We start from the raw sequence: 12,831 nt of genomic DNA, 5'->3' as shown, positions 1-12,831 counted from the left end.
ACTCTTATTAAACTCACAAATTATTCTGTGTTGGACATCTGTCATAAAGCTGCTGGAGCATTACGTTATAGAGATAAGGTTTTTTGGACTATCTTCTTTCGAAGTATTGCTTGTTTTACAAAGTCTCGAGTTACAGTATGAAAACGAGGACAGGACAAGTCCTGCAGATAATTAACATCTGTGCAAAACTTTATTCAGATTTTTCTGAAGTAGGGTTGCCAACTGACACAAAAGGGGGAGGGGAATCAAATTGGCCAGGTTTCTTTTTTTTAAAGCAGGTATTCTGTAAGATAAAACTTATGCCATTTTGCTGGCCCTCCAGCCAATTAATTCATAGATGCTGAAGTGAACTTCAGTACAGAAGTTGACAATTCTGCCTGGATCCCAGCAGGACCATACTGTTGTGCATGATCTTGAGGCTTTCCAGGATTTTGGAGTAGATTGACATTCCTGATTTTCTTGTCTGTCAGTTTTAACTTAATGCTTGAGCAAAATCCTATTTAACACTGTCTTTCAGAAATCTGTTGCAGAGCTAACGATTCTGCTAGCAATTTTGTTAATTATCTGGAATATGATTTACCTCAATTATATCTTACTGCTGTGACTAATCTGTAAATTAAAAGGATATGTTATATTGTGTAGGATGGTTCAGCTAAAGTAAAGATCAGTTTTGAGAACCAAAATATAGTAATATTCTACTTTACTTGAGATTATTGATACAGAAAAAAAATCTGGGCAAAACACCAGAACCACAATTCAGGATTGGAATTAGACACAGAAACAGTTTTTCCCCCATTGATTGAACTATAGTCCAGAAATTATAAATTGAAGGATAAAATATTGATATAATGATGTATTGCAATAAATCACTGCAATACAATTTCTACAAAAAAAGACGTGTAAATGTAATTCTTCAATTTATACAATTTATTTCCTAGGAAAGTCTATTCACCTTATTAGTTATATAATTAAAAATAAATACCTTTTAGAACAAACCAGGTTAAACAATTAAACCAAGGACAGGCATTATTTAAGCATACTTTCTTATTTTGTCATAGATTAAAATGTTTCTGGTTTATATTGTTGGAAAAGATACAGTTTTGTTTAATAAATTAAATTTTAACAAATTTCAGCTACTGTAGTCTTTATTTACTGGTACAGTTTTAGCATTTGAATATCACTTCATTAACACAGAATCTTTCAGATATCCTGGGGCTGTATCCAAAAATTTCCAAAAAGTGTGGTCCAAGACTGCTGTCCAGAAATTTTGGTAGTTATGCTCTCTACACATCTGGAAGATGCTCATTTAAGGAAAACTGGAATAGATAAATCTATACTGTATCTTATTCCAACATTTATATCCTTTTGTCCATGAAATATCTGTATGACTGCTTAGGAAACTAAGCTTGTCTTCTACTGCCAGCTTAAAAGATTTGGAAAGGAGAAAGAGAAATATTCTTCCCTACCATGCCTTTAAAGTTTTAAATTCTACTAAACTCTGTTTTAAAATTATAAAAAGCACACACACACGCACAATTTAACATCTGTACAGCATTGCAGGATATATTCTTGAAATCTGAAAATATCTGGGGAGAACGAAATCTCCCTTTTTGCTACATGGACATTGGGAAAATAAGCTAAAAGATGCACACACACACACACACAAAAGGAAACCAATGAAAAAATAGCTTTCCAAATATTCAGTCAAAAGCAAAAGAGAGAGGTCTAAGGTTTTGATTTTTTTTTTTAAAAAAAAATTCTGCTTAGCTCCTTCAGTAGGGGCCACCAAAAAGATCTCTTCACTCTCTTAAAATTTACATTATTTTCTTTTAATACACCTAGCTTCTTATATATTCCTCTTTCGAATAAATACTTTAAACAAGGAAATAAATAAAAACAAGGGTCAGGAAAAAGCGAAGTAATATAAGAAGTTACCTTAAAAATTTAAAAACTGTGTAAAGGACTATACAGTTTTCAGAAGTGGCTAAATTATAAAAAGATATTGAATCCAGTATCTCTTTATAATTTAGCAACTTCTGAAAACTTTATAGGGTGCAAATTTGTCCTTTCCTCTTTTGTGAATTAGAGTCAATTCTAACTCTTATCTGTTGGTAAAAGTTTTATAATTAAATTGAGCTAGAATTGCACCCTGTAATATTTGTTAAATTCACCTGGTTTGCAAATTTTAATCCTTACACTTAATTGTGTGTTGTGTTTAGAAATACTGCATCTTATACACAACCTTTGCAATTACTGTTTGCTAATTAAGTCAATGTATCTTAGTCCTTAAAAACCTGGAGCTGTTTTTTGACCTTTAATTACAAATGTAGGCTCAACTACAGGATTGTCTGCCACACCACCTGCGTCTTTACCTGGATCTCTCACTAATGTGAAAGCATTACAGAAATCCCCAGGGCCTCAGAGAGAGAGGAAGTCCTCGTCATCTTCTGAAGACCGAACTAGAATGGTAAGGACAAAATTAGCTTATTGAACTAGCACCCATTTGAGATTCACCATGTAAGCCAAGTGTCTTGAACTCTTTAAGTATGGATAGGAGATCAAAGGGGGTCCACAGCCTTTCCTTCTTTGTGCATGCAAATTCCCCTGAAATGTTCAAGGATTGGTGTCATATAACATGGTGTGCTATGCTTATAAAATGAGTTTGGGCTAATTGGGGATTTTTAAAAATGTAAATGTAAGGCCATTTCACATTCACCATGCATACAATTTTTACTAAAAAGATTTATGGAACTATAAATGTGCTTTTCTTGCAGAAAACCCTAGGTCGACGAGATTCAAGTGATGACTGGGAGATACCAGATGGCCAGATCACAGTTGGACAAAGGATAGGCTCTGGTTCATTTGGGACAGTCTATAAAGGGAAATGGCATGGTACGTAATTACTGCAGCAACTATTTGTCACCCAAAGTATTTAAAACAATTATTGAAATCCCAGCAGATTTCTTTGTATTAAGGATTTTGAGAACCAATTTTGAGAATTGAGAACCAATTCTGAAAGCTACCAAAAATATTTTATCAGATAAAAACTAACTTTTTGATTAACGTGCATTTGTTAGGATCCAGATATTTTTATTTTTGTTTGATTTTTATTCCACATTTATTATAGTTTACAATAACTCAACATGACGAACATACCTAATACTTCGTCCCTTTGTTTTCCCCACAACAACAACCCTGTTAGGTGGGTTGGACTGAGAATGACTGGCCCAGAGTCACTTAGCTAGTTTTTCATGCCTAAGGCGGAACTAAAACTCATGGTCTTCTGGTTTCTAGGCCAGCATCTTAACCACTAGACCAAACTGGCTCTCAATGATACTTTAGTTCAGTGCCCAGGGCAGTACTTATTAATTATATGATCCGGTTTACAAAGTGACTTCCCCGATCTGAATGGATCACTGCTGAAACCCCCCATTTCAGTAATAGTTACTTGACTATTATTATTACTATTACAGTAATCGGTACTTGACCACTACACTGGCTTCTGCTTTTATGGTTAAAGAAAAGTTGCAACAAATATTCCCATGGTGCTTTGAGCTTGTTTCTTGAGCAGCTTTTTTTGTGCTGCACAGTAAAATAACATCAAAAATAGAAAAGGACATCATAAAAGGTTTACAGTGCAAGAAGAGAATGCCAGTGAGAAATGTTAGCAGGGATATCGGCCTATAGTTTTTGATTTGTTGTGGGTCTGTCTCTTCCTTATGAATCAAAATGATGTATGCCTCAGTCCATGTCTTGGGTATTTCTTTTTTTATCATTACTTCATTCATAACCTCCAGCATTGGGATCAATAGTGAATTTTGTAAAGTTCTATAATATTCGGCTGGCAGTCCATCTGGGCCTGGTGCCTTTCCATTCTTCTGTTTCTTAATTGCCTCAGTTAGCTCCATCATCGTTATGTTTCCGTCCAATAACTCTTCAACCTCTTTGGGAATTTTTGGTAGTTTAGCTTTTTGTAAATACCTTGCCACTTTAATTTTTGAGCAAAATATCCGTAGTTCACTTTTTGAAATTCTTTTTTAAGGTGATGTTGCAGTGAAAATGTTGAATGTTACAGCTCCCACCCCTCAGCAGCTACAGGCTTTTAAAAATGAAGTAGGAGTTCTCAGGTAAGATTATATAAATTAAATACAGGTGACACAACCAGAAAAACCACTAACCTTTAAGAATTCATTTAGATAATAGCAATAGCACTTAGACTTATATACTGCTACATAGTGCTTTACAGCCCTATCTAAGTGATTTACAGAGTCAGCATATTTCCCCCAACAATCTGGTTCCTCATTTTACCAATTTTGAATGGATGGAAGTCTGAGTCAACCTTGAGCCGTTCAGAATCGAACTACTGGCCTGCAGTACTGCATTCTAACCACTGCACCACCACAGCTCTTAATCAGAAATGACCTCTGCCTTTCCTGCTCAATTGCTCCATACATGTAATCACTAATAATGGATCTTGTCCTTCTGATCCATCACTTCTTTTTAATAGTGAATTGAGGGGATGATTGCTCAGGTATTTTATAAAAACGGGGCTACTTAGAACAAGAAAAAAAAAAATCTCTGGATGGCTGACCTTTTAAAAGCAAGGAACAATGAAAAACAGATCAAGTATGTCCAGAAATGAAAACCATGCAAAACAAGAGTGCTAGAATTCTATAACCACCAGTAGGAGAATTTTATTCTTCCATACTTCGTTTGCTGGCATTCTAGTGGCATCTAACTCAGTCTAAATGAAGAACAAAATGTCAGACGTTATATGATTTGATATTTAAGTGAGTGCTGATTTAAAGCTTTAATCTCTAGAATAGCATGTTATTGCTGGATTTTTTTTCCCAAAGTAATTTTAAGTTTTCCTTTTTTCCAACTCCATAGGAAAACACGACATGTGAATATATTACTTTTCATGGGTTATTCAACAAAGCCACAGCTGGCTATAGTTACACAGTGGTGTGAAGGGTCCAGTCTTTATCACCATCTACACATCATTGAGACTAAATTTGAAATGATAAAGCTGATTGATATTGCACGCCAGACAGCACAAGGAATGGAGTAAGTTGGGTAACATTTGCTGAGCAATATGGAGCAGGAAATCTGAATTAGTTCTCTGTGGTGAAATAATTCATAGGAAGTTTCAAACAGTGGAGATTATTTTTATTCAAGATGATATTTAAAACAATCAAATATGTTGATTTTTCAAATTATTGCTGAGTTTAAGGGAATTGATCTATAAATATAGAACACAAACACAAGTGCTTGGAAGTTTTAATCTGCAATGCATTGATTGATTGCTAGATGGTCAAAGACCAAAAAGATAAATAAAAATTCATCCAACATAACAGACATATAGAAATAACTAAAACTATAAATTTTATCTTTTACCGAGAATTGCTGTGACAAGTCAAATAGCTTATACGGGGATTAATAAAATTTTAAAGTAGGCAACATTGATTAGGCTTCATAAAAAGCAAGTATAGAACAGAGTCTAAACTTTATTCATTGTTAAACATACCAAAGGATTTGTAATGGCAATAGGAATTTAAATCCTAATTTCACAAGATAAAAGCAGTATTGTATTAGTTGGGTGGAAATGTGTATATGTATATATATACTTTTGTAACTTAATCCAAGTTGTAGGTTCTTCCTTCCAAAACGAGTTTATAGAAACAGCACAAAATATGTTCATGGTAAATATACATAGGATTACAATCCAAGTGTCTAAAATTGTGAGGAGTGGAAGGTGCTGATTACTTTGCTGTAACAAATTATCTTTATTACGACTTAATTTCACCTGGCTTTTTGATAATTCCTTAAGTAAGTGGCATGATCAATTCACTGCCTGTTTTGCTACTTTGCAGTTACTTGCATGCCAAGTCTATCATCCACAGAGACCTCAAGAGTAATAGTATCCTTTAAAAACACTAACTTATCATTCACCTTTTTTCAAAATGAGTAAAAGAAGAAGGGAAAAAAGTAATAGTTGGGGTTAAATTGAAGATGCATATGTAGATATTGGAGTAGTTTCAACCTTAATTATTAAAGAAAGCAAATATATATTCTGTGCCTAACTAATTATTGTACATCTAAATATGTTTGGAGATGGGCATCCAGATTCATATGTCTTGAAAACAGTGTGAACAGTGTATTTATCCCAAGTCAAGTTTTTATTCATTCCTGTGATTCCAAATCCAACAATCAATGTGTTGATTTCTTTTAATGAACTTCAGAGCATAGTGTCATAGGACTTGAATGTAGAAGGGCAAAATACATCAGTGTGTTTCATGCCAGTATATTTCATTATATAAAATCAACTATCTCTCATATAAATATGTGATCTGTATGAAACTTTCAGAAGCTTTGGAGTCTCAGTGTCTGCATGGACGTCCATTTTGTAACCACATTGCTTTAATTTATCATCACTAACCAAAGTTAGAAATGCAGTCTGAAAGCCCTCTTAGCTGCATATTGGTGTATCATACAGTCTGATACATGATTTTAAAACTAAAACATTTATCGTAGGAAAGCTTGACGCTTGTTGACTTCATGGACATACCCATTTAATTTCATTGGTAACAATATTGAAGTGGTGTGTTGTTGTCTTCTTTCAGGATGGGTTTTTTTCCATCTTCTCTTTAAAACTTCAATTCCTGGTGGCCTCCCATCCAACTGCCAGCCAGGTCAGATCCTGCTTAGGTTTTTTTTTTTCCTTTACATTTCCTGTCAGATATATTTCTTCATGAAGATCTCACGGTAAAAATAGGTGATTTTGGTCTAGCAACAGTGAAGTCACGATGGAGTGGATCCCACCAGTTTGAACAGTTGTCTGGATCTATTCTATGGATGGTAGGTGAAGGGAGTATTTTCCAAATTGTTCACCAAAATTGCACAATCCCTTTTGCAAAGAAAGGAACATTTCCAACATCTTTAAAATGGAAATAAACACTTGGCTTTGCTGAGGGGAAGCTTTCCTAATGTGTAGCAGAATTATCACCCCAGATGGAATGGTTGGAAACCTTTTGCTTTCTATCCAAGACTTTCTCCTCTCACTAGACATCTGAGTCCAAAGTTGTCTTATGTTTTTTTCCCATCATATCAATCCCTTTAATATCAGTGATAGACTAATCAACTACCATAATCATTAAAGGAAGGTCATGACTGTATCGCATACAATTTGACCAACTCAGTATCTGCTTAGAAATTACTTAATTTCTATTAATGAAGATTCAGTGAGGATAAATATATAGTTTTTATTTATCCTTTTAGATACTAGTTTCATGTTTGGGGATCTGCAATTGCAACAGATTAAAACATGTTGTTTTCTATGTCACAGGCACCTGAAGTTATTAGGATGCAAGATAAAAATCCATATAGCTTTCAATCAGATGTGTACGCGTTTGGAATTGTCCTTTATGAACTGATGACTGGGCAGTTGCCATATTCCAACATCAACAATAGGGACCAGGTAAGTTGGGGTTGGGAAAGGTGTTATTTCTAAGTTATAGGAAGTTCTCGACTTATGACCAGTTAGAACCAGAATTTTTGTTGCCAAGCAAGTTGGTTGTTAAGTGAATATGTCCAATTTTACAACCTTTTTTGGCCACAGTGGTTAAGTAAATCATATGATCATTAAACAAATCCAGCTTTCCCCATTAACTTTGTTTGTTAGAAGCCACCTGGGAAGGTTGCAAACGGTGATCTGATGACCCCAGGATACTGCAATCATCATAAATACATGCTGGTTGTCAAGCACCTGAATTTTCATTACATGACTGTGGGGATGCTGCAACCGTGAGGAGTGCGAGGACTGGTCATTAGTAATTTTTTTCAGTGTTGTTATAACTTTGAATAGTCACTAAACAAATGGTTTATTTAAATTGAGGATTACCGATACCCATCCTTTCATATTGAAGTACTGTGGTACTGACAGATTGTTTGAGCTTTTGCAATGTTGTCTTGTACACATTTCACTGCTTTCAGTTTGGGGTAGATTTTTTTTCAGGTAGTATGGCATAATCTGCTGGTATGTTAGGTGACTTAAATATCTACATTCAAAGATCAGTATATCTTTTGTACAAAATAATGTGATAAATTGTAATTATTTGACAACTTTCAGTGAACCTTTTCTTCATTTGAGAATCAGCACTATAGATAATTATGTAACGTTATCTGGGTTATTCAGGTTTCAAGGCTACTACCCTCTAGATATATTATCCAAAACGTCAGTATTTTTAGCTGGAATCTGGTACCAAGCTGCAGAAAGCTGATCTAGAAAGGGAATATTGATTTTTAATATATTTTTGCATTAAGATCTTGGTTTTGGGATACTTGAGTCATCTTGAGGTCTAGGGATTCAGAATTGTAGATTTCTTTTCTTTTGAGCATAAAATAAGTGAAATATGATCTCCCGATTTAATGAACAGAGCAATTAATTCAGTGTGCCAGGAGAAAGAAAAGTGGCTTACTTGTAACAGTAGCAGCTTCCATCCTATACCAAATGATGGTCTTTGAAATTGAGAAGATTTCCAAAATAATTAGCAATGTTGGGCATACTACCTGCTTTTTAAACAAGATCTTAAAAGTCAAGTGAGTATGCTCAAGTTAGGTTTTGCTTTAAGTAAATGTGAATCCCAGTGTTGTTGAAATAAAGTACAGTGTTATTTCTTTTGTATAATAGTACCAAGTAGGCACCTAATTTGTAACAATAATTTTGAGACTTAGTAACATTTGGTAATTTTTTTCTGAATACTGTAGTGAATGGTGGTGGGTATTGCCTGCCTAAAATGGTCCTTCTTGTTTAAATTACTGTACTTGCTGTAGGCAAGGCATAGATCAATGTGGTGTCTATCTTTGCTTATTTAGAATTATTAAGATCCTGGACCAATGTATTTAATACAAATGGCACTTTGGGAATTATATGCAATTGATGCAAAACTAAAATTGACGGACATGTTACATTTCCTGTCAGCCTTTTATCTTCCAGTGTGGAAAAGAACTGAATTGGTTCTATTAAACTTTTGAAATATGCCTAAAAGTTTTAAGTTTGTGCAGCATTTGCATTCTGTGTCTGAAAAGTGCTTTGCAATATGTAGCAACACAGACTTCCCAGGAAAAGATGCAGTTGCTTTAAGATGTTGCAATCAGGTGCCAAACTCACAGTCCCATGCATTTTTTTAAAAGTTTTTATTTTCTTTTATAACATACAAAAATTCCAATTTCATTTGAACAGTGTGTTGTCTGGGTACAAATCCTTTTAGGAAATAATACAGTGTTCACAACAGTATTCCTTGCATTAATATCAATTATATTAATAATCATAATCATAATCATATTTGTTTAAACAAGTTAACATATCTTCCTTATATCACTGATCCTTCCATATATTATTCTGTTTCTAGTTCCTGTTTTTGTCAGCTAGCCATTGATAAAATAAGTCCCAAGTCAAAAAGTATTCAGTTTCTTTCTTTTCCTTAATTGTAAGTGTTAGCGTATCCATTTCTGCAAATTCTAATATTTTTCTAATCACATCATCATCTGTTGGGATCTCTTCACTTTTCCATTGTTGTGCAAACACTATTCTCTGCAGTCAATACATGTAAAATCAAATATACATTCCCTTTGTTATACTTGTCTGGTAAAATGCCCAACAAAATTGTCTCTGGTTTCAAATCTATATGTTGTTTTATCATTTTTTCCAGCCACGTATGTATTTTTGTCCAATATTTTTTCGCTTTTTGACATGTCCACCAGATATGATAGTATGACCCAGGTGTCTGATGACATTTCCAACATTTTGCAGATTTATCCTTAAACATCTTTGCTAACCTTGAGGGCAGAAAATGCCATCTATAAAACATTTTATAAAGATTTTCTTCATATGCAATAGACATTGTTAATTTATAATTTCTATTCCATAATTTCTGCCATTTATCTAACTCAATCGAATAGCCAAAATTTTTAGCCCATACTATCATTGTCTCTTTTACTTGTTCCTTTTCCATTTTAATACTTAACAAATAACTATATATTTTCCTTATTAATTTTTCATCTGTTCCTGTTAATATCTGATCTAATTTTGTAAATTCTTTATACAAACCATACATTTTAACATCCTTCTCATATCTAGATTGTATCTGCACATATGGCCACCATGTTATCTCAATCCCTCACTCAGTTACTGCTTAGTTTTAAGTTCCCCCTTTATATCTGGTAACATTCTCTATATCAATAACATTTGGGTAAATCAGTTCCTCCATTGTGGAGAGCCAGACCGGTATTTTCAAATAATGTTGTTCTTTAATTTTCTCCCATACTAATAATAATGCATTCCTAACATAGGGTCTTTGGAAATAGCTATATATTTTGTTTCTTCTGTACCATAAAAAAGCATACCAACCTAATTCAAGATCATGTCTCTCCAAGGTCAATAGTCTTTTGTCCCTCAAACCAACCCATTCTTTCACCCAAGTAAGTATTGAAGCCTGGTAATACAATTCCCAATCTGGTAACCCAAAGCCACCTCTATTTTTAGAAACTTGCAACATTTTCAAAGTTATTTCCACCAATTTCCACTTAAAGAGTATTTTCACAAATCAAGCCACCACCAAAATCTCCAAATAGTTACAAACTTGCTGTTATGTAGTCCAAAAGAGAGGGAGGGAGGGAAGGAAGAAAGAAAAAAAGTTAGTTAGTTCCATGCTAATCTTCAAACCCTAATCCTTTCTTCTCTTGATAGATTTAATAAATTTGATAAATTTATAATCCACTTAGGCCCACCAAGCCCCAAAGTTCAACCACTCAGGTTCATAAATCATCCAAAAGAAAAAAAAGCTCAAACAGGAAGAAAAAAAGAAAATTCTTTGCTGTTTCCCAGCTTCTATTTACTTTATCGGTTTAGCTTTCATCTAAGTTTAAAGAGCTACACTGTTTAAAGAGTTACAGTGTTTCACTCTCTGTCTCTGCTGTCTCATATAAACAGAGCAGGTGTTGTTGTAACAAACAACCTTATCTTCAATACCCGTCAGTTTTCTCCAGTAGATGTCGCTGTTGTTCTATTTCTCTCCTTTCTCTTTTGTTAGCTTAAATTATATCATCTCCTTCAAAGCTTTTTAAAAGTCCCAGGGGTCCAAGTTTCATATTCCAAAGAGTTTCCAACTTAATCTATTTTATATTTTAAATCCCCAGTCCGACTTCCTAGTTTTTAAATTTCTTCCCTTTTTTAAAAAAAAAAATATTTTCTCTACTTCCAGTTCTATAAATAGCTCACAAGTTTACTCGCTGCTATTCTTGGGGGTAGAAAACAAACTGTTCCACCTCGTCTTCTTTGAGTCCCACTTTCTCCCAGATTTATTTTAAGGAGGTAAATTCCACAACAGGAGTTGGAAAAATCTCACCCAGATCGATCACACTGTTCCTCAAATTCTATGTCATAGCTCCAGTCAGGCACGCAATGGCCATCTTTTTCTTCACGCCAGATTGAGAGCTTCCTCTGCATCAAACAAGGAGTATGCAGTCTCCTTGTGATCTGTGGGGTATCCTCTCTGTCTTCATCACCCCTTCAGGGTGATTTCAGTCCCTCAGAACCTCCTAGCAGGTCAAATTCAGCGCGATTCCACGGAGCCCCATGGAGATGCATTGTATCGTCCAACATCATCCCCACCTATCCCACAGATGCAGTTGCTTAAAGATGTTGCAGTCAAGTGCCAAACTCACAGTCCCATGCATTCTGAAGCACTTTTTTGGGAGATTTAAATCCAAAGCACTGCACAGTCATATTTTTTAAAAAATCACAATTGATGAAATTTAGTTTTCCCTTTTTTCACTCTCTCTTTCTTTCTGCAAAGATTATATTTATGGTGGGACGAGGTTATCTTTCTCCGGATCTCAGCAAAGTGCGAAGCAATTGTCCCAAAGCCATGAAGAGACTAATGGCAGAATGCTTGAAAAAAAAAAGAGACGAAAGGCCTCTCTTCCCCCAGGTAAGAATTTCTCATATTTGGGTTAACATTTAGGAACAGTAGCACAGGAACACTACAAGAACAAGTTGGCAATGCAATTGGATGTCACCCAGTTAGGTTAGCCTGTTAGAAGATAATAACAGGCACTCATTATCTACACTTTCTTCTCAACTGAAATGTCAACCTTATATCCCTTTTATATATGATAATATTAATAGGAAAACCTTCATACTTACATCCTAGAGCCCTGATGGTGAACCTATGGCACCCGTGCCCGAGGTGGCACACAGAGCCATCTTTCTGGGCACACGAGCTGTTGCCCAACTCACCTGCAGCTGCGCTTGCGTGCGCGCCCCAGCTGATGTTTAGGCCTCTGGTGCGCATGTGCCTAATTTAGGGGACCCAGCTGGTCTTTGGAGCTCTCATGCGCATGCATTTGCGCATGCATGCGAGGGTACTTGCATGAGGTGCACACATGCATAGATGGCATTTGCACGTCTGCATTGCACACCCAAAAAACGCATGCATGCATAGATGGTGTGATTGCGCGCACAGCATGCTGTGGGGAGCCCTGTGAAAGCCATGTGCATGATCAGATGGTGTAGTTGTGCGCGCAGCACATGGGGGTGCACATGAAAGCTGTGTGCATGTGCAGATGATGCGGTTGCACAGGCAGCGCACAGGGGAGGAGCTGCACGTGTGCAAAGCACACAAAGCATGTACCTGTTCAGCACTCGGTGAGTAAAAGGTTCACCACCACTGTCCAAATTATGCACACCAGATACCTATTTAGCTGTGCATCCCACAGCAACTCCAGCCAAGAATAGTCTAATCTTTGAAAACTTAGGCCCATAAACAAAAT

At 35.5% G+C, this 12,831-nt stretch overlaps 1 protein-coding gene across 7 annotated transcripts in view; it reads left to right on the top strand.

The window, feature by feature from the left end:
- BRAF (B-Raf proto-oncogene, serine/threonine kinase) overlaps positions 1-12,831 on the top strand; it is a 59,703-nt gene that overhangs the window by 42,578 nt on the left and 4,294 nt on the right. For 5 of the 7 annotated variants that reach the window (XM_070948031.1, XM_070948033.1, XM_070948029.1 and 2 more), the window contains 8 exons: positions 2,331-2,467; positions 2,775-2,892; positions 4,043-4,127; positions 4,891-5,067; positions 5,874-5,920; positions 6,740-6,858; positions 7,346-7,477; positions 11,856-11,990. In XM_070948031.1, coding sequence (XP_070804132.1) covers positions 2,331-2,467; positions 2,775-2,892; positions 4,043-4,127; positions 4,891-5,067; positions 5,874-5,920; positions 6,740-6,858; positions 7,346-7,477; positions 11,856-11,990 — 950 coding nt within the window. The remainder of the gene's footprint in view (positions 1-2,330; positions 2,468-2,774; positions 2,893-4,042; positions 4,128-4,890; positions 5,068-5,873; positions 5,921-6,739; positions 6,859-7,345; positions 7,478-11,855; positions 11,991-12,831) is intronic. The other 2 variants (XM_070948032.1, XM_070948030.1) reach the window with 2 other exon arrangements.

This window comes from Pituophis catenifer, unplaced genomic scaffold, assembly GCF_029215685.1.
Source record: "Pituophis catenifer annectens isolate HBS135680 unplaced genomic scaffold, rPitCat1.0.hap2 SCAF_7, whole genome shotgun sequence".
Classification (NCBI taxonomy): Eukaryota; Metazoa; Chordata; class Lepidosauria; order Squamata; family Colubridae; genus Pituophis; species Pituophis catenifer.
This window is presented reverse-complemented; position numbering and strand designations above follow the sequence as displayed.